The sequence below is a fragment of the Oncorhynchus gorbuscha genome, linkage group LG12 (assembly GCF_021184085.1).
Source record: "Oncorhynchus gorbuscha isolate QuinsamMale2020 ecotype Even-year linkage group LG12, OgorEven_v1.0, whole genome shotgun sequence".
Taxonomy (NCBI): Eukaryota; Metazoa; Chordata; class Actinopteri; order Salmoniformes; family Salmonidae; genus Oncorhynchus; species Oncorhynchus gorbuscha.
In genome coordinates, this window is record NC_060184.1 from 51,263,537 (window position 1) to 51,290,386 (window position 26,850).

Here is a 26,850-nt window from a genome sequence, read left to right on the forward strand (position 1 = left end):
AAGTTATTTTGATGTTGGTCGCATTTACAGTTTGGCTCTACAGGGGGCAGCAGAAGGAGACTAATAAGTATGTTGGATATCTAAAGTTGTTCTTGCTTGCAGAAAGCTCCCCCAATTAATGCCAAAATACCTAAAAGGCATAAAAGTAACGAAACAACTTTATTTAGCACTCAAAACCCGGGAATCAATCAAGTACACAGCGCTTAACATTTAAAAGGTAATTTTCACTTCAGCCAGCATCGGCAGTGTTTACCATGAATACACGATCTCTGCGAATGTCGACCACAGAAGGTTTTATTTTTGTATTTTATTACCAAGTATACAAAACACATTTACATTCAAATACCACATACTGTAGCATAACTGACACCACACATATTTCAAGTAGATTCCACCCAATCAGAAATTATCAAAAAATAATTTCACTCGTTTTTTTTTCTTTTTGGCGTTCTGAAGTATTTTTTAAAACTTCTTCTTTACATTTGGCACATAAAGAAGCAGATTATCAAAGTTATCAAAGTCCACTGGTCGGAATGTGAGGGTTGAGATTAAGCCACAAAATGTGGAGGAGTAGGCCGAGATGATGCGGTGGACAATTTGGTTTCTCCAAAAGGACAGATGAACCATCAACTCTGTTGTTTTGGTCTCAGACCCCTTCCCCCCCATTTCCACCCCTGTTCATGGCTGATACCCTGATGAAATGGTTATTTCATAAATATCTTGTTTGTGTTCATCCAGGTATGTTTGTGATGTTGACTGAGAAGTTGATGGTAACTTAGCATCATCAAATCAGTTACTGTAATATCCCCCAGTCCTGCTGTGGTATCATGGACAGTATATCTCAAAACAAGAGCTTAAGATTGTTCCTGCATCACAAATGGAACCCGATTTCCTATATAGTGGGCCTCCCGTGTGCTGCAGTGGTCTAGAGGCGTCACTACAGACCCGGGTTCAATCCCGGGCTGTATCACAACCGTTCGTGATCAGGAGTCCCATAGGGCGGCACACAATTGGCCTAGCGTCATCCAGGTTAGGGGAGGGTTTGGCAAGGGCCGTCATTGTAAATGAGAATTTGTTCTTAACTGACTTGCCTAGTTAAATATGAGAAATAGTGCACCATTTTTGACCAGGGCCCATGTAGGAAATATCGTATCATTTGGGACACACAGAATATCCTGTTGAATGCATGATCATGCTTCATGCTCCTAACCAGCAGCAAAACAACGGTGTTCATACTAACAAAATATGGATTGACACATTAAACAAATTAACTTTAAATCCAAATAGGATTACTGAGTTTACATCTCCCTTACTCTGTCTGAAACAAGACACAGAAACACACAACAGAAATGCAATTAGACGCCATTGAAATATTTATGTTACATGATAACGCTCAAACAAATTTTAACATATTTTATGCCAATCCCACAACCTTGAGATAACATCTAACACAAGTCCAGTGTTTGTTTGATTCCTAAAAAATAAGTTATACTAAATATAAGGACAGCATATTAAAATAATTAATTAGTAAGATACGGCCACATAATGGAGCTACTGGGAATAAATAGCAGTTCTCAAATCAAAATAGCTGCAACAATAACAAAAAACTTTTCATCAAATCATTTACCTTAAAAAAATAGTCACATAGTGGCTTAGAATTTTTTTAAACTAAAGCTTGACCAAAAGAAGATAAAAAAAATGTTTATTTTTTATTTTTAAAATCGGCAAAACAAACTGCCAAAATAAGTCAGCGTTTCAGAGTTTGTTTGTCTCCTGCATACATGTGTATCGGCAGGTAATGTATTCTGAGTTTCACATTTGCCCTTCGCTCCCCTATCTTGTGTTCTTCTGAGGGGAATCGAACCCTTTGAACCAAAGAGCTGCTGGCGCCTGTGGCTAGGGCCTGGGTTGGCCACAGGAGTTAACTAACGTGTGCTTTGAAGCCCTTTGCTTTGAGGGTCTTGTTGTGCTAGCTGTCTGTCAGTCAGTCAGTCCAGGCTCCTCTAAAGACTCTTCATGTGGATGGGGAGGGATTGTGATGGTAGCTAGGAAGCTACACGGCTCAAACTGTGGAGAACAGGCGATGCTTAGCTGTGCATTCGCAAGTGCTACAGTTATATGACGAGCACACCTTTCAAACTCTCTTTCTCTCTCTCTAGTCCTGTGTCTATCTCTCTGTTTCAGCCTCTGTGTTTGTCACTGTTTCAGTCATTGTCTCTCTATGACTCTGTTTCCACTCTTTCTCTAAAGTGTGTGTATGTAGGGGGGAGTCTCTCGTTCCTTCCTCCCCTCTACCACATGGGAGGGTTGTTCGTCTCTAGAACCCCATACATCTCTGCCAGTTTCTTAAATCTGGGCCCCCAGTCATTGAGATAGTCATACTCATGATCAGTATTGGAGCACCCAGACTGCAGCGAGCTCAGGGACTCGGCCACCGATCCCTCCCCCTCGTAGGCGTACGTCTGCAGGGAGTCGTAAGGCGGGGCGCAGGGGTTCAGATCCGTCTCCAGGAGCTTGGCTAGCACATACCCCTGGACGTTGCTGTCTCCACCACCACAACCCGGCCCACCTACTGATGCTAAGGGAACGTAACGCGACAGGCTCTCAATCTCAGGCAGCATGTCCTGACGTTGCTTCCCCACTAGGTGGGCCTCGCGTGGGTTCCACATGGCAGCGATGTCGAAGGCCTCGGTGTCCTCTTCTCCGCCCCCCTCGTCATCGTAGCGGACAATGTTCTCGTGGACGTTGTCTTCCTCATCGTGCAGGTAGGGCTTCTTATGGTGGCTCTGGAGGGACAACATGAGCAGGACCATCACTAGAGGAGAGAAAAGAGGCATGGTCAGATACCACAGAAACCGAAACTATGGGAGATTATTAATGGTTGCTTTAGTGAATTGGTTAACCGGACTAAGACTTTCAAAGGAGAAGCATAGATACGGTAAAAGAGAGTTTGTCTAGATTGGAATCTGATGTACTGTATATAAATACAATAGGAATATACAGTAGCTTATGAAGTAAGTATAAAGCAGATCAACAGTGTAGAAAATCATTCCATAGAAGAAGAACAAGAACCAGATCATGACTTACCGAGCAGGACAAAGATACATGCCAGTATGGCGATGAGCGCCCCTCTGCTCAGACTAGCCGGGAGGTGGTAGGCCTCAGCATTACAGGACATAACGTTGCCCTCCACATCGCAGCTACACACACGGATGGTCAGGGTGCTGGTGCTGGTCTGGACTGGCTGCTCTCCATCTGAGATGAAGATAGGAAGGTAGTAGACTGACTGATCCTGCTGAGACCAGCCCCCGCGACGCGTCAGGATCCATGCTGTGTTGTCTAAATCAGGGACAGGGAGAGAGAGAAGCCTGGTTTGATACAGTATATCATATGATACATCATTATTAATATCCAGGTGTTGTCTGTAAAGGACAGAGAAAGCGGGGCCTGGTTAAGTGTCTTATACAGTGCCTTCAAAAATTATTCATACCCCTTGACTTTTTCCACATTTTGCTGTGTTACAGTCTGAATTCAAAATGCATTAAATATATGTTTTTTCTCACTCATCTACACACAATACCACATAATGACGAAGTGAAAACATGTTTTTTTTAAATGTTGCAAATTTATTGAAATACAGAACTCTCATTGACATATGTAAATACTTTTTAGAAGCAACTTTGACTGTGATTACAGCTGTGAGTCTTTCTGGGTAAGTCTCTAAGAGTTTTCTACACCTGGTTTGTGCAATATTTGCCGATTTATTATTTTCAAAATTCATCAAACTCTTTCAAATGTGTTGTTAATCATTGCCAGACGATCAGTTTCAGGTTTTACCATAGGTTTTCAAGTAGATTTAAGTTAAAACTATAACTTGGTCACTCAGGAACATTCACTGTCTTCTTGGTAAAGCAACTCCAGTGTAGATTTGGCCTTTTGTTTTTGGTTATTGTTCTGCTGAAAGGTGAATTCATCTTTAAGTGTCTGGTGGAAATCAGACTGAACCAGGTTTTCCTCTAGGATTCTGCCTATGATTAGCTCCATTCCGTACATTTTTTTTATGCTGAAAAATCTCCAGTCCTTAAAGATTACAAGCATGCCCATAACTTGATGCAGCCACCGCTGTGCTTGAACATATGGAGAGTGGTATTCAATAATGGGTTATATTGGTTTTCCCCAAAATAACTTTCTATTCAGGACACAAAGTGAATTGCTTTGGCAATTTTTTTGCAGCATTATTTTAGTGCCTTGTTGCAAACAGGATGCATGTTTTGGAATGATTTTATTCTGTACAGGCTTCCTCCTTTTCACTCAGTCAATTAGGCGAGTGTTGTGGAGTAACTAAAATGTTGTTGAGCTATCCTCAGTTGGTTTCTCCTATCACAGCCGTTAAACTCTAGCTGTTTTAATTGGGGCGGCAGCGTAGCCTAGTGGTTAGAGTGTTGGACTAGTAACCGGAAGGTTGCAAGGTACACATCTGTCGTTCTGCCCCTGAACAGGCAGTTAACCCACTGTTCCTAGGCCAACATTGAAAATAAGAATCTGACTTGCCTAGTTAACTGATATAGGACTAAAGTCTATCTTTGTAGTGACTGAGTGTATTGATACACCATCAAAGTGTATTTAATAACTTCACCATGCTCAAAAGGATATTCAATGTTAAAATGTTTTTTTTAATCCATATGTGCCCTACTTTGCGAGGCATTGGAAAACCTCCCGTGGTCTTTGTGGTTGAATCTGTGTTTGAAAATCACTGCTCGACTGGGGGACAATAGAGATAATTGTATGTGTTTGATTCAGAGATAAGATAGTCATTCAGAAAAAATCTGTTAAACACTATCAAATTTTATTTTTCACATGTGCCGAATACAAAATGTGTAGAACTTACTGTGAAATGCCTACCTTCAAGCCCAACAATGCAGTTTTCAGAAAAATAAGTGTTGATTAAGACTAGGCATCCCACTAGCGGGACAACTTCCGATGAAACTGGAGTGCAAGCAATTCAAATAAATAATCATAAAAAATTATGGATATTAAACATTTAGGTACATACAAGTGGCTTATATCATTTCAAAGCTTAAATTCTTCTTAATCTAACTGCACTGTTCGATTTACAATAGGCTTTAACTTCTTGACGCTACCCATCCCATTAGCGGGATCATTTTCGTCAGCAACCGCTGAATAGCATAGCGCCACAGTCAAATAATATTACAAAAAAATATTCGTATTCATGAAATCACAAGTGCAATATTTCAAAACGCAGCTTAGCCTTTTGTTACTCTGCCTGTCGTCTCAGATTTTGAAATTATGCTTTACAGCGACAGCAATCCAAGCGTTTGTGTAAGTTTATCGATAGCACAACATAACATTATGAACACTAGGCATTAAGTAGCTAGATCACAAATCATAAAATTAATCAAATGAATCGTTTACCTTTGATCTTCGGATGTTTTCACTCATGAGACTCCCAGTTACACAACAAATGTTCCTTTTGTTCCATAAAGATTATTTTTATACCCAAAATATCTGTTTGTTCATCGCGTTATGTTCAGGAATCCAAAGGAAAGAGCGGTCACGACAATGCAGACGTATATGCCAAATAATATCCAACATGTCAAACGTTTTTTATAATCAATCCTCAGGTTGTTTTTAAAATATATATTCGATAATATATCAACCGGGTGTGTAGGTTTTTCAATAACACCGGGAGAAGCAATGGCCGCTTTACTCTGTAGCGCAAAACTCACCGTGAGTGCCCCCACCTATCCACTTACGCAATGTGATCTTTCATGGTCATTTTTCTAAATAAAAGTCTGAAACTATGTCTAAAGACTTGACACCTTAGGGAAGCCTTATAAAAAGGAATCTGGTTGATATCCCTTTAAATGGAGGATAGGCATGCATAGGAACAGAGAGGTTTCAAAATAAGAGGCACTTCCTGATTGGATTTTCCTCGGGTTTTCGCCTGCAATATCAGTTCTGTTATACTCACATTCAATATTTTTACAGTTTTGGAAGCTTTAGTGTTTTCTATCCTAATCTGACAATTATATGCATATTCTAGTTTCTGGGGCTGAGAAATAGGCAGTTTCAAATGGGTACATTTTTTGTTGCCAAAAACCAAAATAAAGCCCCCTACACGCAAACGGTTAAAGCGAAAGCGAAAGCATGCCATGCAATTGTTTGAGGATGGCGTCCCACATCAAAATAGTTTTCCACCTGCACAGGTTTAAAAAATTCCCAAATAGCGGTTAAATATTCACTTGCTTTTTGAAAATCTTCTTCTGATTTGTCATCCAAAGTGTCCCAGCTACAACATGTAGTGTCATTTTGTTAGATACAATCCTTTATATCCCAAAAAGTCAGTTTAGTTGGCGCCATCGATTTGAGTAATCCAATCGTTCAACTTGCAGAGACAGGAATCCAACAAGCTACCGCTAAACTTTGTTAAAACAATCCTCATCTACCCTAAAATGTAATTAAACTATAATATTTCATACAGAAAATATGTTCAATAGGAAAACGATATTAGCAGGTGTGTGTTTTCTTCATCAGGCGCACAAACACAAATCTGTGTCCATGTGGTAAAACTCATATTTCTTACTCAATTTGGAAGAAACAAGCCTGAAACCTTGATCAAAGACTACTGACACGCAGTTAGGAATTGCATGGGAATTGCATACTGGAAGATAGATGACAATTGTCCCCTATATGTTCCATTGGAAGGACATGGGCTCTCAACAACAAAAAATCTGGTTGGTTTTTCACCTACATTATTTTAACATTTCTACAAACTTCAGAGTGTTTTTCTTTCCAATGGTGCCAATTATGCATATCCTGGATTCAGGGCCTGAGCAACAGCCAGTATACTTTGGGCACGTCAGTCAGGTGGAAATTGAGAAAAGTAGACCCTAGCCTGAATATTTATTTAGTGAAAATAGATAAGTAAAACATGTGAATTAAAAGTAACAAATATTTAAAGAGCAGCAGTAAAATAACAATAGCGAGGCTATATACAGGGGGCACCGATACAGAGTCAATGTGTGGGGGCACCGGTTAGTCGAGGTAACTGAGGTAATATGCACATGTAGGTAGAGTTAAAGTGACTATGCATAGATACTAAACAGAGGTTAGCAGCATCTTAAAAGGGGAGACGACAATGCAAATAGTATGGGTAGAAATTTGATTAACTGTTCAGAAGTCTTATGGCTTGGGGGTAGAAGCTGTTGAGAAGCATTTTGGGACCTAGACTTGGCAATCCGGTACCGCTTGCCGTGTGGAAGCAGAGAGAATAGTCTGACTATGGTGGCTGGAGTCTTTGGCCATTTTTAGGGCTTCCTCTGACACAGCCTGGTATACAGGTCCTGAATGGAAGGAAGCTTGGCCCCAGTAATGTACTGGGCCGTACGCACTATCTTCTGTAGTGCCTTGTGGTCGGGGGCCGAGCAGTTGCTATACCTTTACTGCACACAGAGTGAGTCCATGCAACTTTTTGTGTGACTTGTTAAGCATATTTTAGGCTTGCAATAACAAAGAGGTTGAATAATTATTAAGACATTTCAGCTTTTCATTTTTTTATTAATTTGAAATAAACCAAAACATGAATGCAGTTATGTGGTATTGTGTGTAGGCCTGTGACAAAGATCTCAGTGTAATCCATTTTAAATACAACAAAATGTGGGAAAAGTCAAGAGCTGTGAATAGGCACTGCAGAACAGGGGTTCTCAAACCGGGGATCCCTTTTGTCAAAGCATATTCATCAGGGAACCCCTTATAACTTGAGTGAGATAAACATAGCATACAGAGTTTTACTATGTTTTTGCAGTGCAAGTCTCGGGCCCTGGAAAGGAACATTTTAAAGGCCAACGTCTTGGCATCGGAGAGAACATATGGAGGTTTTGAAGCAAATTTCCTGGAAGTCTACACATTGTGTCATGGGGCAGAGAGGAAAATCCGTTTAAAGCTATAGTCCTTAATTGAAACAATAACAAAGTATATATACAGCACCAGTCAAAAGTTTGGACATACCTACTCATTTCAGGGTTTTTCTTTATTTTTTACTATTTTCTATATTGTAGAATAATAGTGAAGATATCAAAACTATGAAAAAGCACACATCGAATCATGTAGTATATAAAAAAGTTGAGTTTGAGATTCTTCAAAGTTGCATTGATGACAGCTTTGCACACTTGTGGCATTCTGTCAACCAGCTTCATGAGGTAGTTACCTAGAATGCATTTAAATTAATAGATGTGCCTTTTAAAAGTTAAAGAAATTCCACAAATTACTTCTTAATGCATTTGAGCCAATCAGTTGTTGTGACAAGATAGGGGTGGTGTACAGACGATAGCCCTATTTGGTAAAAGACCAACTCCATATTATGGCAAGAACAGCTCAAATAAGGCTGGAGAAATGACAGTCCATCATTACTTTAAGACATGAAAGCCAGTCAATCTGGAAAATGTCAAGAACTTTGAAAGTTTCTTCAAGTGCAGTCACAAAAACCATCAAGCGCTATGATGAAACTGGCTCTCATGAGGACCGCCACAGGAAATGAAGACTCATTAGAGTTAACTGCATCTCATATTGCTGCCCAAATAAATGCTGTCACAAGGAACAGACACATCAACATCAACTGTGTGAATCAGGCCTTCATGGTCGAATTTCTCCAAAGAAACCACTATTGAAGGACACCAGTAATAAAAAGAGACTTGCTTGGGCCAAGAAACACAAGTGATGGACATTAGACCGGTGGAAATCTGTTCTTTGGTCTGATGAGTCCACATTTGAGATTTTTGGTTCCAACCACTGTGTCTTTGTGAGATGCAGAGTAGGTGAATGGATGATCTCCGCATTTGTGGTTCCACCGTGAAGCATGGAGGAGGTGGTGTAATGGTGCTTTGCTCTTGACACGGTCTGTGATTTATTTATAATTCAAGGCATGCTTGACCAGCATGGCTACGACAGCATTTTGCAGTGATACGCCATCCCATCTGGTTTGAGCCATCCCACCTCCAGGCTGTGTAAGGGTTATTTGACCAAGAAGGAGAGTGATGGAATGCTGCATTAGATGACCTGGCCTCCACAATCCCCTGACCTCAACCCAATTGAGATGGTTTGAGATGAGTTGGACACCAGAGTGATGGAAAAACAGCCGACAAGTAATCTGCATATGTGGGAACTCCTTCAAGACTGTTGGGAAAGCATTCCAGGTGAAGCTGGTTGAGAGAATGCCAAGAGTGTGCAAAGCTGTCATCAAGGCAAATGGTGGGTATTTCGAAGAATCCAAAATATATATATAATATATTTTGATATGTTTAACACTTTTTGGTTACTACATAATTCCACATGTTATTTCATGGTTTTGATGTCTACACTAGTATTCTGCAAAGTATAAAATAGTAAAATAATAAAGAAATATCCTTGAATGAGTAGGTGTGTCCAAACTTTTGACTGGTACTGTATATGTTTTTTGTCTGGTCTGCAGATCCCACTTTGAGAACCCCCTGTTATATAAAGCAGAGAGATCTGCCACACATACAACAAGGTAGCTGACTGAGTTAGACAAATATTGCTGAATTGGCATAGCAGTTGACGACAAATAATGCCCACAAAAAAAGTGATACATTGTGCAAAAATCTGTGTCCAGGAAGTCATGTGGGTTTACTGCTGTATAAATAAATAAAATATTTACCTTGGTTGTCTCTAAGGGTGAAGTTGGGGTTATTAGCTGCCTCTAAGGCCAGGCTGTAGTAGAAGTGATGACCTCCCAGAGGATCATCTGCGTCTACTGCCGTCACTGTCTGAATCAGCTGAGGTCACCGGACAATAAGACAACAGCCAGGGGAGGGGCGAGAGAGGCAGTCAGGTCAGTAACCTTGAGACAGGATGTGAGTAAAACTGACATAGCACAGAAATTCAAATTATGCATGTATTTGTTAATATTTATGCTTATGCACATTTTGCTGCAGTATGTCATCATTTTGAGTAATTCTTCATATGATAATATTACAGGTCTGCAAATAATGGTTATTGGTCTGCCTCTGTCCAGGTTCAACCTGTGTATTTACGTGTGTGTGTGTGCGTATGCATGTATGAAAGTGTGTGTGTGCCTCTGTACCTGTCCGGCATTGGCACTCTCACAGACAAAGGCTTCAAAGTACTGTGTCAGCAACGGAGGGTTATCATTCACGTCCAGAATCTTCACGGCTACAGACACACTCCCGATCATCCTGGGGTTATCTGGAATATAACATGCACACACAATACTGTATAAGACAAGCATGCACTCACACTCGCACGCATGCACACACACAATTTACTGTATAAGACCCACTGCGTTTTTTTGCTCAAATACTTCCTGTAAGTTGAACTTAAAGTCGATGAAGAGTCATTATTACTTAAAATGTGTATGTGGTTCTGACTCAAAACTAAATGAGAAGTCACATCAACTAAAAGATTTAAAGTTAAGATGACAAAGAAATATTTACCCAGCATGTGCTGGCTTTTTGGAATAGTTTTTAAGTAACTGTACACAGATATATTAAGTGCAAAGGGAATTCATTACTCACTCCCCCCTGAATCAGTGTTAAAGTTCTAAAGATATGACCCATAATGCCGGGGCTACGTTTTTTTCTACTTTCTATCACGTGTTGGTGGGAAAAATGTACATTCATTAAGCATATCACCATCTGTGCTATCACCAACTAGGCTACTTGTGGACTGGACCATAACTCATTTCGTTAGGTTAAATAAAAAAAATAAAAACCTTGTTTAATCATGTTCTCATTCGCTGGCTATAGCTAACAACCTGGGATGTGTTCAGCAAGAGACATAGTTTTGGAACGTGTTCAGCAGGACACAATGCTTTGGAACATTCAGATAGAAATATGTGGAACAAACGTCTCTCTGACATGTTGAGTAAGGAATAACGTTGGCTCTATTTGTGGAATTTCTATCTGCAATGTGACTCGACTACATCACTGGGCAAAACAGTCTTCAGCTCCCGTTCAGTCATCATCCCCCGTTCAACTTTTGGACACCAACATGGCTGAAGTATCTACGTCTGGAGTGTTGATAACAAAGGAAATGGCTTGACCGAGTGACGGAGGTGCAACCCATACTACTTTGCGGCACCATCTGGTGATTGTGTCTCTCTCTATCTCGTGCTCATGTAATGTGTAATATCTACTTTATGAAGCTGAATTAGGAATTGTTACCTAAAGTATGTGGATGGACACCTGCTGGTTGAACTTCTCATAAAAAAATCATGGGTATTAATATAGAGTTGATACTCCCTTTGCTGCTATAACAGCCTCCACTTCTGGGAAGGCTTTCCACTAGATGTTGGAACATTGCTGTGGGGACTTCCATTCAGCCACAAGCATTAGTGAGGTCGGGCACTGATGTCGGACGATCAGGCCTGGCTTGCAGTCAGCTTTCCAATTCATTCCAAAGGTGTTTGTTGGGGTTGAGAATAGAGCTCTGTGCAGGTCAGTCAAGTTCTTCCACACTAATCTCGACAAACCATTTCTGTAGGGACCTTGCTTTGTGAACCTGGGGCATTGTCATGTTGAAACAGGAAACACCTTCTCCAAGCTGTTGCCACAAAGCTGGAAGCACAGAATAATCTAGAATGTCATTGTATGCTGTACCATTAAGATTTCCCTTCAATGGAATTACTTAAGGCTAGGGTTCTTTTTTCAAAATTTCTGCCTGACTGACGTGCAAAAAGTAAACTGCCTGTTACTCAGGCCCAGAAGCCAGGATATGCATATAATTGAATAAATGTTAAAATAATGAGACTAACACAAATTATATGGTAGGGGAAAATCCAAAGAAAAACCAACCAGAATTATTTTTTTGAGATCCCATGCTCTTACAATGGAAATCTATGGGTCCTATGAAATTCCAGCTCCCAGATTGCAATTCCTATGGCTTCCACTGGATGTCAACTGTCTTTGTTCAAGGTTTCAGGCTTGTTTCTTCCAAAACGAGGAAGAATTTTGAGTTTTGGTACTGGGAGTCACAGCTGGATATCAGAGCTCGCGACGAAGAGGACTTGCTAATTTTACTTTTCTATTGAACGTACTTCTTTCCGTATGAAATATTATAGTTTAATTACATTTTAGGGTACCTGAGGATTAGATAGAAATGTAGTTTGACTTGTTTTAACGAAGTTTAGCGGTAGCTTTTTGGATTCCTTTGTCTGCATGTTGAACTCAAGTCGAATGCGCCAACTAAACAGACATTTTGGATATAAAGAATGATTTTATCTAACAAAACGACCATGCATGTTGTAGCTGGGACCCTTTGGATTGCAAATCAGAGGAAGATTTTCAAAAAGAAGTAAGTAATTAATCACTATTTGTGATTTTATGAAGCCATTGCTGGTTGAAAAATGTTGTGGGGTGCCATCCTCACACAATCGTATGGCATGCTTTCGCTGTAAAGCCTATTGTAAATGAGACAATCCAGTTAGATTAACAAAAATGTCAGCTTTTAACTGATGTAAGACACCTGTATGTACCTAGATGTTTAATATCCATAATTTTTCGATTATTTATTTGAATTGCGCGCCCTCCAATTTCACCGGAAATTGTTGACCGGTGTCCCTCTGAAAAACAGCCCCAGACCATTATTCCTCCTCCAGCCAAACTTTACAGTTGGCACTATGCATTTGGGCAGGTAGCGTTCTCCTGGCATCCGCCAAACCCAGATTTGTCTGGTGGCTGGCCAGATGAAGAAGCTTGATTCATCACTCTAGAGAACGTGTTTCCACTCCTCCAGAGTCCAATGGCGGTGAGCTTTGCACCACTCCAGCCGTCACTTGGCATTGCGCATGGTGATCTTAGCCTTGTGTGCTGTCAGTCAGGGAAACCCATTTCATGAAGGTCCCGACGAACAGTTAATGTCCTGTACAGGACAGACAATATTTTACACGTTATGCACTTCAGCACTAGGCAGTCCCGTTCTGTGAGCTGGTGTGGCCTACCACTTTGACGCTCAGCCATACTGGCGCCTAGACGTTTCCACTTCACAATAACAGCACAGACTGTTCATTGAGGCAGCTCTAGCAGAGCAGAAATCTGACGAACTGACTTGTTGGAAAGGTGGCATTCTATGACGGTGCCGTGTTGAAAGTCACTGAACTCCTCATTAACGTAATTCTACTGCCAATGTTTGTCTATGGAACTTATAGGGCTATGTGCTCAATTTTACACACCTGTCATCAACGGGTGTGGATGAAATAGCCGAATCCACTAATTTGAAGGGGTGTCCACATATATATATATATATATATATATATATATATATATATATATATATATATATATATATATATATATATATATATACATATACACATACACACACACTTTTATATATATATATTAGTATATATTAGTATATTCTACCCTCCCGAGTGGGACAGCAGTCTAAGACACTGCGTTTCAGTGCAAGATGCATCACTAGTGTCCCTGGTTCAAATCCAAGCTGTATCACATTCGGCCGTGATCGGGAGTCCCATAGGGCGGCGCACAATTGGCCCAGCGTCGTCCGGGTTTATCTGGGGTAGGCTGTCATTGTAAATAAGAATTTGTTCTTAACTGACTTGCCTAGTTAAATAAAGGTTAAATAAAAAAAATAAAAAAATATATACACATATATATATATATATACACTGCTAAAAAAATAAAGGGAACACTTAAACAACACAATGTAACTCCAAGTCAATCACACTTCTGTGAAATCAAACTGTGTCCTCTTAGGAAGCAACACTGATTGACAAATTTCACATGCTGTTGTGAAAATGGAATAGACAACAGGTGGAAGTTATAGGCAATTAGCAAGACATCCCCAATAAAGGAGTGGTTCTGCAGGTGGTAACCACAGACCACTTCTTAGTTCCTATGCTTCCTGGCTGATGTTTTGGTCATTTTTGAATGCTGGCGGTGCTTTCACTCTAGTGGTAGCATGAGACAGAGTCTACAACCCACACAAGTGGCTCAGGTAGTGCAGCTCATCCAGGATGGCACATCAATGCGAGCTGTGGCAAGAAGGTTTACTGTGTCTGTCAGCGTAGTGTCCAGAGCATGGAGGCAATACCAGGAGACAGGCCAGTACATCAGGAGATGTGGAGGAGGCCGTAGGAGGACAACAACCCAGCAGCAGGACCGCTACCTTTGTGCAAGGAGGAGCAGGAGGAGCACTGCCAGAGCCCTGCAAAATGACCTCCAGCAGGCCACAAATGTGCATGTGTCTGCTCAAACGGTCAGAAACAGACTCCATGAGGGTGGTATGTGGGCCCGACGTCCACAGGTGGGGGTTGTGCTTAATGCCCAACACCGTGCAGGACGTTTGGCATTTGCCAGAGAACACCAAGATTGGCAAATTTGCCACTGGCGCCCTGTGCTCTTCACAGAGGAAAGTAGGTTCACACTGGAGTCTGGAGATGCCGTGGAGAACGTTCTGCTGCCTGCAACATCCTCCAGCATGACCGGTTTGGCGGTGGGTCAGTCGTGGGGTGGCATTTCTTTGGGGGGCCGCACAGCCCTCCATGTGCTCGCCAGAGGTAGCCTCACTACCATTAGGTACCGAGATGAGATCCTCAGACCCCTTGTGAGACCATATGCTGGTGCGGTTGGCCCTGAGTTCCTCCTAATGCAAGACAATGCTAGACCTCATGTGGCTGGAGTGTGTCAGCAGTTCCTGCAAGAGGAAGGCATTGATGCTATGGACTGGCCCGCCCGTTCCCCAGACCTGAATCCAATTGAGCACATCTGGGACATCTTGCACCACAGACTGTCCAGGAGTTGGCGGATGCTTTAGTCCAGGTCTGGGAGGAGATCCCTCAGGAGACCATCCGCCACCTCATCAGGAGCATGCCCATGCATTGTAGGGAGGTCATACAGGCACGTGGAGGCCACACACACTACTGAGCCTCATTTTGACTTGTTTTAAGGACATTACATCAAAGTTGGGTCAGCCTGTAGTGTGGTTTTCCACTTTAATTTTGAGTGTCACTCCAAATCCAGATTAAATTTGATTTCCATTGATAATTTGTGTGATTTTGTTGTCAGCACATTCAACTATGTAAAGAAAAAAGTATTTAATAAGAATATTTCATTCATTCAGATCAGGATGTGTTATTTTAGTGTTCCCTTTATTTTTTTGAGCAGTGTATATATATAAATATTTATGTGTATATATATATAAATATATATATATATATATATTACAATTCTTATATATGTTTGTCATATTTCTGCTGTTGGGAAGAAAATCCTATTCTATGATATGTTGGTAGGACAAGTCTCTATATATTATTGCAAATGGCAGGGATTTATGTTTACTATAGGTTAATGAGGCAATACAAATGTCAACTAGCATTTAGGTGACTAAAATGGCACTTTTTTTTCTTCATTTTGACAATAGACTAAAACATTATTCAAATAAGAAATAAAAAAGACTTGCAAAATTGAACACTGCAGCGAATCTTGCTGAGCAGTCAACTCTGCATTCTTTCCTCTTTCTTTATCATGCCTCCACTTACAGTACACTGGGCCTGGGGCACATTAGGTTGCTCAGAATAAGATTACAATTCAGTTATTCTCCATTATACCAATGGCCATTTGCATGCCTTAATCAGCTTTGTAATTGGCAATGGAAATGCAATTAGCAGGCAGTAACTACTTTCTCCGGTTTCATCAAACGATCAATCACTCAATAGCTTGACTTTGGCACTGGCTGGCTAAGGGTAAATGGTTCTGTGCTGCCTCTCAGTGTGTTTGTGTGTAGACCCCAGTAAAAATGATCTCTCTCTCCATCTCACACTGTGGCCTTACTAGTTACAACGCAGCCCTCCCAGAACGCTTGCTGTAGACTCAGAAGGCACTCGTTCCCATTCCTCTTCTCTCTAATTCTGTCTCATTTTCTTTCTCCCTCACCCATTGTTCTCTATCATAGAGATGTATAGAGAACTATGGTGCCCAAAAGCCAGTCTTAGCATGGGCACCGCTATTGAGGACTTCCACCACTTTTAAGTAGTCAACTGGGTGGGACTAAGGTTAAGGAAAAATCACATGATTCCATCCAGGTCATGAGGAGGGATCAGCCAATGAATTATCCTTGTGAGCAAACATTCCAGAACTGCAGATGGCAGTAACCTTGACTTTATACTTGTTCAAATAACACACTCCAGGTGGCAGCATGCACAACTTCAGTTTGTTCACCAATTGATAGAAGTAGTAGAAAAAGAAAATTGACTAGTTCAAAATGGAGATGTCCTCAATGGCGCTGCCTGTGCACTCACAGACGCCATAATGGGAAAGATACAAAATTGAGGTGTGGTTTATTCAATTAAGTAATTAATTCAAAGTAATTCCCCTCGTTTAGTGTGCGTTCCAAATAAACACAAACAAAACAAGAGGACTGAAGGTGACTCTCCTGGGTTCTGAACACCAGCTGTGTAGAGGTCTTATTTTAAATGGTCACACAACGTAATATGGTAATGTCATTCAAAACAAACCAGAGGTGTGTATGTACTGTATGTGTATGTGGCTTCCTCCCAAATGGCACCATGTTCACTATGCAGTGCACTTTTTTTGGACTTACTCATCTCCATGGCCAGGACGGTGATGTTATGCCAGGAGAACTCCTCTCTGTCCAAAGGAAGCACTGTCATCAATGCCCCGGAAGTGATGTCAATGTAGAAGTATTTCCCCAGGTCAGTGTTCCTCTCTATGGAATACCTGGTGACCGAGGGAAACAAGGGTAACCAATGTTGAGTAACACTCATCTGGTATTTATGTACATATCTTTATCTATTTCTGAGCTTAGTGTGTGTGTGCGTGTGTGAGCATACACGAGTGCGGATTAATACACGAATGTGTTAGAGTGATGAGGTGTTGTGGCAAAGGTTGGAGGTATGACAAACTCCCTCAAACCGTCCCAGTTGTGATAAGGTCTAATCAGAGATATCTCTGCCAAATTAAGCTAGAGACACACAGGCCTGCAGCACAGAGCTGGGGTGGGTGTGTGCCTGCTCTGGGATTGGCAGTGCTGCACAGTCTGACTCATCTCCTGCCACAACATCTCTTTCCAAAAGCGCTCCTCAGAGAACTCCATGCAACAATGAGTAGACAGACAGAAAGAGAAGAAGAAAAAGCCAGCTGAATGGAGAGGGGAGCACTACTTCAGGTCACAGTTTAAGCCCATATTCATAGTTTCTCAAAGAAGAAGTGCTCATCTAGGATCAGTTTAGCCTTTTATATAAAAATGAATAACGTTACAAGGACAGGGGGGTCTGATCCTACTCTGACACCAGAGGAGGCTGGTGGAAGGAGCTATAGGAGGACGGGCTCATTGTAATGGCTGTTATGCCGTTCTATTAATTCCATTAAAGGCCATAAAAATGTATGTCCTCCTATAGCTCCTCTCACCAGCCACCTCTGTCTGAGTCACTTTATGGGTCTAAAGTCTATCCAGGTTTCCTACATTGGAAAGACCACGTATGTTTTCTGTGCAAAGAGACCTCTTCTCTCTCTCCTTCTCTAAAGATCTGTTGTTCTGCCCCTGAGTAAGGCAGTTAACCCTCTGTTCCCTGGGCACCGAAGACGTGGATGTCAATTAAGGCAGCCCCCCGCACCTCTCTGATTCAGAGGTTGGTTAGATGAGAACTAGTAGAGGCACATTGTGGGTGTCACTTACACACTTTTGAAGTGTTTATGAGGATCACCGGAAAGTGTTTAATTGACCCTTTTCAAAGTGTTACCCTTTTAACACCGATCATTTCCAGCACCAGTGGCATTAAAATGTTACACTAACTCACTGTTACGGCATTCACTAATACCTTTGAAGCAAATTTTCCAGTGTTAAATCAACAGTGAAAGTGTTACATTTAAAACGGGTCCAGTTTCTGTACAGGTCCACAATTTTCAGTGTTAAATTAACACACTGTTTAGTGTAAAGCCTTATTTGCATATTTCCAAGAGTGCCTTGCTTGTCATGTGAATTGTTTACAACCCATGACTGTACTTGTCAGTGACAAAGACATGGTCGTTGCATTCATCTATGTTCAGTCCCATGCCTTTCACCAAGTGAGCTCCTAAGTGAATATGTTATCATTACCATTTTAATCTTCAACAATACAACACAATAGAACACATAAGGCCTTCTTTTGAGGGCCTAGGTTTACCATGATAAAGTGGCCTGAATCTCATGGTATACAGGCAAAATACAGACTACAAGTCACACAAATATGTGTAATTCCTATTGGAATCCAGCCAGAGTGGGGCTATCCAAAATGTTGAATTTTTATTCACCCACAACCTGCATTCAAAATGACTGCCAGGTTGGGAAGACTAAGGTATGAGTCTACCTTAAGCATATAAATTGGCACAACTATTTCAGTAAGGGGTGCAATAAGTCCATATAACAGATTGAATTAGCTTACAAAAATGTATGTTATTTACATAAGCATAATATTAATTAATCAATCAAAATGCAACAACATAGATATTAAAACGACCAATTCTGAAAATCAAACTGCAATAGATTATGCTGGGAAATATGATTTTGGTTTACTGGTTATAATGGTTGCCATTTTGGTTTACTGGTTATAATAGTTATTTTATACCAATGGCTGTTAATTTAACACTCACAGAGTTCATTTAACAACTTCATCAACACTAGAAATGTCACTGTTGAGTTCATTGCAACACTGCTCACTGCATCCAACTTTCATGACAAAGGCATTTCAAAGAGCTGTCAGTCAAGGCGAGCACTTGAATATAGGCTCCCCGACCATTCAGCCTGTCTTTTCAAACTTCCTGGTATTCAGCCATGAGAGGAAAAACTACTTTGAAGTGATAGTTTGACTTTCAAATCCGTTGTATTGGTGTATGGCTGGTGCCTTTTATAGAGACCGCCAAGAATGACGATAGCTGATATGATACAAAATAAATGATAGCTGTGTTTGACAAACTCAACGGTACAAAACTCAAGATATTGCTCTATTTTAAGCAAATGTACTTATGTCAACGTGTTAACTTTGAACTTTTACACTAAGCATCACCAATGTGAAATAAAAAAGGATGTGTAAATCCCACCATTTCAACATTTCAATGGGGGGCAAAAATGGGAGCTTGGTAAGGTAGTAACACACACTGTACTGTCCACATCATGGACAGTTGTGTACTATACATTAATTAGATACGGCAAAATAATTAAATAACTTAATTTAGGATGACAGTAAATAAAGCAAACACAGATTTTTTTAAAAATAATAATAATATATTTAACCATTTAGAGATTTAAAATACTGCTCCGAAGCACAATTTAACCAGATGCTCTAGAGTAGAGCGTCCATAGGGTCTGTGCAACAGGCTGAACGTTTAATCAATTAGAGGTATGGTCTGGAGAGTGAGGATGCTGTGTCTCAAATGGCACCCTATTTGGGCCCATATGGCTCTGGTCAAAATGAATGCAGTATACAGGGAATAGGGTAAAATTAGGGGTGCACAGCTCCCCTCCAACCCAACCTCTGCTCTGAGAGTGAGGTAAACACATTGAAAATATTGGGAAAGTTCCCTAAAACCACACAATGACAGTAAGCTTTGACTGATTAGGGTCCTCGACAGGTCATCATCATTACCACCATCCTCATCCAATTAACTGAAATCACATAGCCTACTGTCTCTATCACTCAGAGCTGTCACATCAGCTCAATGGCTTTTGAACACAGCCTTGTAGACTCTAATATCATACTGCCCCCATCTGGCCACACGATTGCATTACATGGACAGTGTTGGTTAACCAGTTGAAGCTAGGGGGGCGCTATTTCATTATTGGATAAAAAAACATGCCCGTTTTACGCGCAATATTTTGTCACAAAAAGATGCTCGACTATGCATATAATTGCCAGCTTTGGAAAGAAAACACCGATGTTTTCAAAACTGCAAAGATATTATCTGTGGGTGCTCCAGAACTGATCTTACAGGCGAAACCAAGATGCAACTTCAAACAGGAAATGAGCAGGATTTTTGAGGCTCTGTTTTCCATTGTCTCCTTATATGGCTGTGAAAGCGCCACGAATTAGCCTGCCCTTTCTATCGTTTCTCCAAGTTGTCTGCAGCATTGTGACGTATTTGTAGGCATATCATTGGAAGATTGGCCATAAGAGACTACATTTACCAGGGGTCCGCCCAGTGTCCTTTGTTGAAATTGTTGCGTAATCTCCAAGCTGCTCGCATTCATCCATGTGTTTGAGACATAGAGGAGACTTCCAGGAATGATATATCATGAAGAGATATGTGAAAAACACCTTGAGGATTGATTCTAAACAACGTTTACCATGTTTCAGTCGATATTATGGAGTTAATGTGGAAGAAAGTTTGGTGTTTGAATGAATGAATTTTTTTTTTTGTTTTGGTAGCCAAACATGACGCAGAAAACGGACCGATTTCTCCTGCACAACTAATCTTTCAGGAAAACTGAACATTTGCTATCTAACTGAGAGTCTCCTCATTGAAAACATCCGAAGTTCTTCAAAGGTAAATTATTTATTGAATGTTTTTGCTGGTTTTTGTGAAAATGTTGCCTGCTAATGCTAACGCTAAATGCTAATGCTAAATGCTAATGCTAAATGCTAACGCGAAATGCTAAATGCTAGTTTGCTATGGTTGAGAAGCATATTTTGAAAATCTGAGATGACAGTGTTGTTAACAAAAGGCTAAGCTTGAGAGCAAATAGATTAATTTCATTTCATTTGCGATTTTCATGAATAGTTAACGTTGCGTTATGGTAATGAGCTTGAGGCTGTATTCACGATCCCAGATCCGGGATGGCTCGACGCAAGAAGTTAATCAGAACATATTGGGTGTTATTTTGTTGTGGTTTTAACCCCATCCTCACCTGATGGAGGTGTTGGCAGCATCGGGGTCTCTAGCGGAGACTGTCATAAACATTGTGCTGATCTCTGTGTCCTCAGGGACCGCTATGTAGTAGGCAGCCGAGCTAAACTCTGGGGGCTCGTCCACATCCTCTACGCTGATGTGAACGATGGTGACATGGCTGAACGGGCCCTTATCCGGAAAACGGTGGTCAACTTGTGTGTTGGCTCCTTCGATCTTCAGCGTGTAGCTCGCCTTGGTCTCAAAGTTCAGAGGCTAGATGAGAGAGAGAGACATGCTGACAGCGTTAGTAGATATGGTGTATCATAGGTAGGTATCAATCATATAAATACTCAAGTAAAGATTTAAGAAGTAAAGATTTAAGATGTAGACTTAAGTCTATCTCGAGTCTGAATCTGGCCCCAAGACACCTTCACTAAACAAGCAGAGGTTTACAGGTATGTTGAGAAAGAATTCATTAAGAGAAAATCAGCTGTTTATCAATCAAATAATGATTCTAAACTTGTTCTCTGGACTAAATTGAGGTCAATGTGACTCATAACTGCTGTGTCGACTCCTGCCAGTGGCCCTGGAAGCTTGTCATGACCTTTCATTGATGTCTACCCTCTGTACCTTTTTGATGGTGATGATGCCAAACAGGTTGGTTGGGTCTGTGTTGATGTCGAAGGTGTCCCTCCCGTCTCCGTCGATTATGCTGTACCTCATCTCTGCATTGATGCCAATGTCACGGTCCTTCGCCCGGATACGACCCACAACAGATGACACCGGAGCCGACTCTGGAACACTCATCTGGTACAGCTCTGAGAAGGTGAAGAAGGGAGGAAAGGTGAAATAGAGAGAGAGAGAGAACGAACGACAGGTTAATCCAGGTTCAAATCATTTCAACGGATATTTGGTCTTCTATCCTCCCCATATTTAGAAATGAATTCACATTCCAAATAAATGTAGTAATTAGAAAAACAGATGTTTTATTTCTAGGTGGTGTCCAATTCAACCACAGGGCTGTGTGGCCTTACATTTCCATAACAAAACATGGGTTGTTTCATTTATACTCATGTTTGCTGGGTGATGTTCTAATGTTTTTAGCCCTGAAACCTGGGTGAATATCAATAACAACTGTGTGTTTGAGGGAAATGTTTGCTGAATATCTATTGTTGTGTGTCAGTTTGGGTACTATGTCAGCAAAAGGTAGACAGTGACAAATCAAGTTTAGAATGTGTTTGGCCATTCTTCCTCTAGAGGGCACCAAACCTCTTAAATTACACCAAGTCATTAAGAGGACCTGAACCTAGAGCATGTAGACTATGGAGCACAAATTGGTTCAGACAGAGCCGGTTCGTAAATTGGGGTGTCTTGTCATATGGGTCAACAAGAATTTTAACAATTTAATCTCTTTTCAAAAATGGGTGAAAGTGGTTCCCAATTTGAGATGCTCCTTACTGTCCGAACTGAAGCGGTCACACATTATGGTTGTCAGACAAGTGCCCCCATAGCATCTCACAATGTTTTATAGTCTCACTTAAGTGATGGCACTAATTAGAGAGAAGAGAGGGAAGGGGAAGAGAGAGAAATAAGGGGTGGCGGTGGGGTTCCAAGGAGGAGACGAGACCACCAGTCAGGTAGACAGCTAGGGGATGTCTTGCTGCCGAGGATAGCCAGATAAGAGATTGAGAGAGGGATAGACAGATGACCTGATGAGGATGTTAATGAGGAGAGCAGGAATGGGACCAATCAAAGAGACAGCATGGGTCCGGAATCGGACTGGTTGCCGGGTAACGAGAGAGAAACTTACTTGACACATTGGAACGAATTAACAAACAAACAGAGCAAACGAGAATTCTATTTAGCCATAAACAGAGAGTATACAGTGGCAGAATACCTGACCACTGTGACTGACCCAAACTTAAGAAAAGCTTTGACGATGCACAGAGTCAGTGAGCATAGCCTTGCTATTGAGAAAGGCCGCCGTAGGCAGACCTGGCTCTCAAGAGAAGACAGGCTATGTGCACACTGCCCACAAAATTAAGTGGACTTATTAACCTCCTGCCAAATGTCTGACCATATTAGAGACACATATTTCCCTCAGAATACACAGACTCACAAAGAATAAAAAAAGAATAAACAGTTTCGATAATCTCACATATCTATTGGGTGAAATACCACGGTGTGCCATCACAGCAGCAAGATTTGTGACCTTTTGCCACAAGAAAAGGGCAACCAGTGAAGAACGTTGTCATGTTTGTCATTTATTATCATGTCTTGTCCCTGTGCTCCCCATTCTGTTCGTTTCCCTCTGCTGGTCTTATTGGGTTCTTTCCCTCCTTCTATCCCTCTCTCTCCCCCTCCCTCTCTCACTCTCTCGCTCTCTCTTCTCTCTATCGTTCCGTTCCTGCTCCCAGCTGTTCCTATTCCCCTAATCATCATTTAGTCTTCCCACACCTGTTCCCGATACTTTCCCCTGATTAGAGTCCCTATTTATTCCTTTGTGTTCCGTTCCTGTCCCGTCGGTTCCTTGTTTTGTATTCACCATGCTGTGATTGTGTTTCGCCCTGTCCTGTCGTGTTTTTTGCCTTCATCAGATGCTGCGTGTGAGCAGGTGTCTCTGTCTACTACGGCCTGCGCCTACCCGGCGACCTGCAGTCTGTGGCCGCTTCTCCAGTTATTCCCCTCTACAGACTAGAGGATTTCTGTTATTCCCTGTTTGGACTTAAATAAACTCTGTTTCTGTTAAGTCGCTTTTGGGTCCTCTTTCACCTGCATGACAGAAGGAACCGAACAAGGAATGGACCCAGCGACTTCAGACGCTCGTTACACTGCCGTCAAGATCCAAGGAGCCATGCTCGGCAGACACGAGCAGGAATTGTCTGCTGCTCGCCATGCCGTGGAGAACCTGGCCGCTCAGGTTTCCGACCTCTCTGGACAGTTCCAGAGTCTACGTCTCGTGCCACCTGTTACTTCCTGGCCTGCCGAGCCTCCAGAACCTAGGGTTAATAACCCACCTTGCTACTCCGGGCAGCCCACTGAATGCCGCTCCTTTCTCACGCAGTGTGAGATTGTGTTCTCTCTCCAACCCAACACATACTCTAGAGAGAGAGCTCGGGTTGCTTACGTCATTTCACTCCTTACTGGCCGGGCTCGAGAATGGGGCACAGCTATCTGGGAGGCAAGGGCTGATTGCTCTAACAAGTTCCAGAACTTTAAAGAGGAGATGATTCGGGTTTTTGACCGTTCAGTTTTTGGTAGGGAGGCTTCTAGGGCCCTGGCTTCCTTATGCCAAGGTGAACGGTCCACAACGGATTATTCTATTGAGTTTCGCACTCTTGCTGCCTCTAGTGAGTGGAACGAGCCGGCGCTGCTCGCTCGTTTTCTGGAGGGACTCCACGCAGTGGTTAAGGATGAGATTCTCTCCCGGGAGGTTCCTTCAGATGTGGACTCTTTGATTGCTCTCGCCATCCGCATAGAACGACGGGTAGATCTTCGTCACCGGGCTCGTGGAAGAGAGCTCGCATCAACGGTGTTTCCCTGCTCCGCATCGCAACCATCTCCCTCCTCTGGCTTTGAGACTGAGCCCATGCAGCTGGGAGGGATTCGCATCTCGACTAAGGAGAGGGAACGGAGGATCACCAACCGCCTGTGCCTCTATTGCGGAGTTGCTGGACATTTTGTTAATTCATGTCCAGTAAGAGGCCAGAGCCCATCAGTAAGCGGAGGGCTACTGGTGAGCGCTACTACTCAGGTCTCTTCATCTAGATCTTGTACTACTATGTCGGTCCATCTACGCTGGACCGGTTCGGGTGCTACATGCAGTGCCTTGATTGACTCTGGGGCTGAGGGTTGTTTCATGGACGAAGCATGGGTTCGGAAACATAACATTCCTTTCAGACCGTTAGACAAGCCTACGCCCATGTTTGCCTTAGATGGTAGTCATCTTCCCAGTATCAAATTTGAGACACTACCTTTAACTCTCACAGTATCTGGTAACCACAGTGAGACTATTTCTTTTTTGATTTTCCGTTCACCGTTTACACCTGTTGTTTTGGGTCATCCCTGGCTAGTATGTCATAATCCTTCTATTAATTGGTCTAGTAATTCTATCCTATCCTGGAACGTTTCTTGTCATGTGAAGTGTTTAATGTCTGCCATCCCTCCCGTTTCTTCTGTTCCTACTTCTCAGGAGGAACCTGGCGATTTGACAGGAGTGCCGGAGGAATATCATGATCTGCGCACGGTCTTCAGTCGGTCCCGAGCCAACTCCCTTCCTCCTCACCGGTCGTATGATTGTAGTATTGATCTCCTTCCGGGGACCACTCCTCCTCGAGGTAGACTATACTCTCTGTCGGCTCCCGAACGTAAGGCTCTCGAGGATTATTTGTCTGTGTCTCTTGACGCCGGTACCATAGTGCCTTCTTCCTCTCCGGCCGGGGCGGGGTTCTTTTTGTTAAGAAGAAGGACGGTACTCTGCGCCCCTGCGTGGATTATCGAGGGCTGAATGACATAACGGTTAAGAATCGTTATCCGCTTCCCCTTATGTCATCAGCCTTCGAGATTCTGCAGGGAGCCAGGTGCTTTACTAAGTTGGACCTTCGTAACGCTTACCATCTCGTGCGCATCAGAGAGGGGGACGAGTGGAAAACGGCGTTTAACACTCCGTTAGGGCATTTTGAGTACCGGGTTCTGCCGTTCGGTCTCGCCAATGCGCCAGCTGTTTTTCAGGCATTAGTTAATGATGTTCTGAGAGACATGCTGAACATCTTTGTTTTTGTCTATCTTGACGATATCCTGATTTTTTCTCCGTCACTCGAGATTCATGTTCAGCACGTTCGACGTGTTCTACAGCGCCTTTTAGAGAATTGTCTCTACGTAAAGGCTGAGAAGTGCTCTTTTCATGTCTCCTCCGTTACTTTTCTCGGTTCCGTTATTTCCGCTGAAGGCATTCAGATGGATTCCGCTAAGGTCCAAGCTGTCAGTGATTGGCCCGTTCCAAGGTCACGTGTCGAGTTGCAGCGCTTTTAGGTTTCGCTAATTTCTATCGGCGTTTCATTCGTAATTTCGGTCAAGTTGCTGCCCCTCTCACAGCTCTTACTTCTGTCAAGACGTGTTTTAAGTGGTCCGGTTCCGCCCAGGGAGCTTTTGATCTTCTAAAGGAACGTTTTACGTCCGCTCCTATCCTCGTTACTCCTGACGTCACTAGACAATTCATTGTCGAGGTTGACGCTTCAGAGGTAGGCGTGGGAGCCATTCTATCCCAGCGCTTCCAGTCTGACGATAAGGTTCATCCTTGCGCTTATTTTTCTCATCGCCTGTCGCCATCTGAGCGCAACTATGATGTGGGTAACCGTGAACTGCTCGCCATCCGCTTAGCCCTAGGCGAATGGCGACAGTGGTTGGAGGGGGCGACCGTTCCTTTTGTCGTTTGGACAGACCATAAGAACCTTGAGTACATCCGTTCTGCCAAACGACTTAATGCCCGTCAAGCTCGTTGGGCGTTGTTTTTCGCTCGTTTCGAGTTTGTGATTTCTTACCGTCCGGGTAGCAAGAACACCAAGCCTGATGCCTTATCCCGTCTGTTTAGTTCTTCTGTGGCTTCTACTGATCCCGAGGGATTCTTCCTTATGGGCGTGTTGTCGGGTTAACAGTCTGGGGAATTGAAAGACAGGTTAAGCAAGCACTCACGCACACTGCGTCGCCGCGCGCTTGTCCTAGTAACCTCCTTTTCGTTCCTGTTTCCACTCGTCTGGCTGTTCTTCAGTGGGCTCACTCTGCCAAGTTAGCTGGTCATCCCGGTGTTCGAGGCACTCTTGCGTCTATTCGCCAGCGCTTTTGGTGGCCGACTCAGGAGCGTGACACGCGCCGTTTCGTGGCTGCTTGTTCGGACTGCGCGCAGACTAAGTCGGGTAACTCTCCTCCTGCCGGTCGTCTCAGACCGCTCCCCATT

At 42.5% G+C, this 26,850-nt stretch overlaps 1 protein-coding gene across 3 annotated transcripts in view; it reads right to left on the reverse strand.

Moving 5' to 3' along the window:
- Positions 1-1,041: 1,041 nt before the first annotated feature.
- Positions 1,042-26,850, reverse strand: part of LOC123991120 (cadherin-20-like) — a 186,886-nt gene continuing 161,077 nt past the window's right edge. For all 3 annotated transcript variants that reach the window (XM_046292345.1, XM_046292342.1, XM_046292343.1), the window contains exons 6-12: positions 21,528-21,715; positions 20,917-21,170; positions 16,618-16,754; positions 10,121-10,242; positions 9,695-9,812; positions 3,088-3,339; positions 1,042-2,815 (exon numbers count right to left, since the gene is read on the reverse strand). In XM_046292345.1, coding sequence (XP_046148301.1) covers positions 2,292-2,815; positions 3,088-3,339; positions 9,695-9,812; positions 10,121-10,242; positions 16,618-16,754; positions 20,917-21,170; positions 21,528-21,715 — 1,595 coding nt within the window. In that variant the 3' untranslated portion in view covers positions 1,042-2,291. The remainder of the gene's footprint in view (positions 2,816-3,087; positions 3,340-9,694; positions 9,813-10,120; positions 10,243-16,617; positions 16,755-20,916; positions 21,171-21,527; positions 21,716-26,850) is intronic.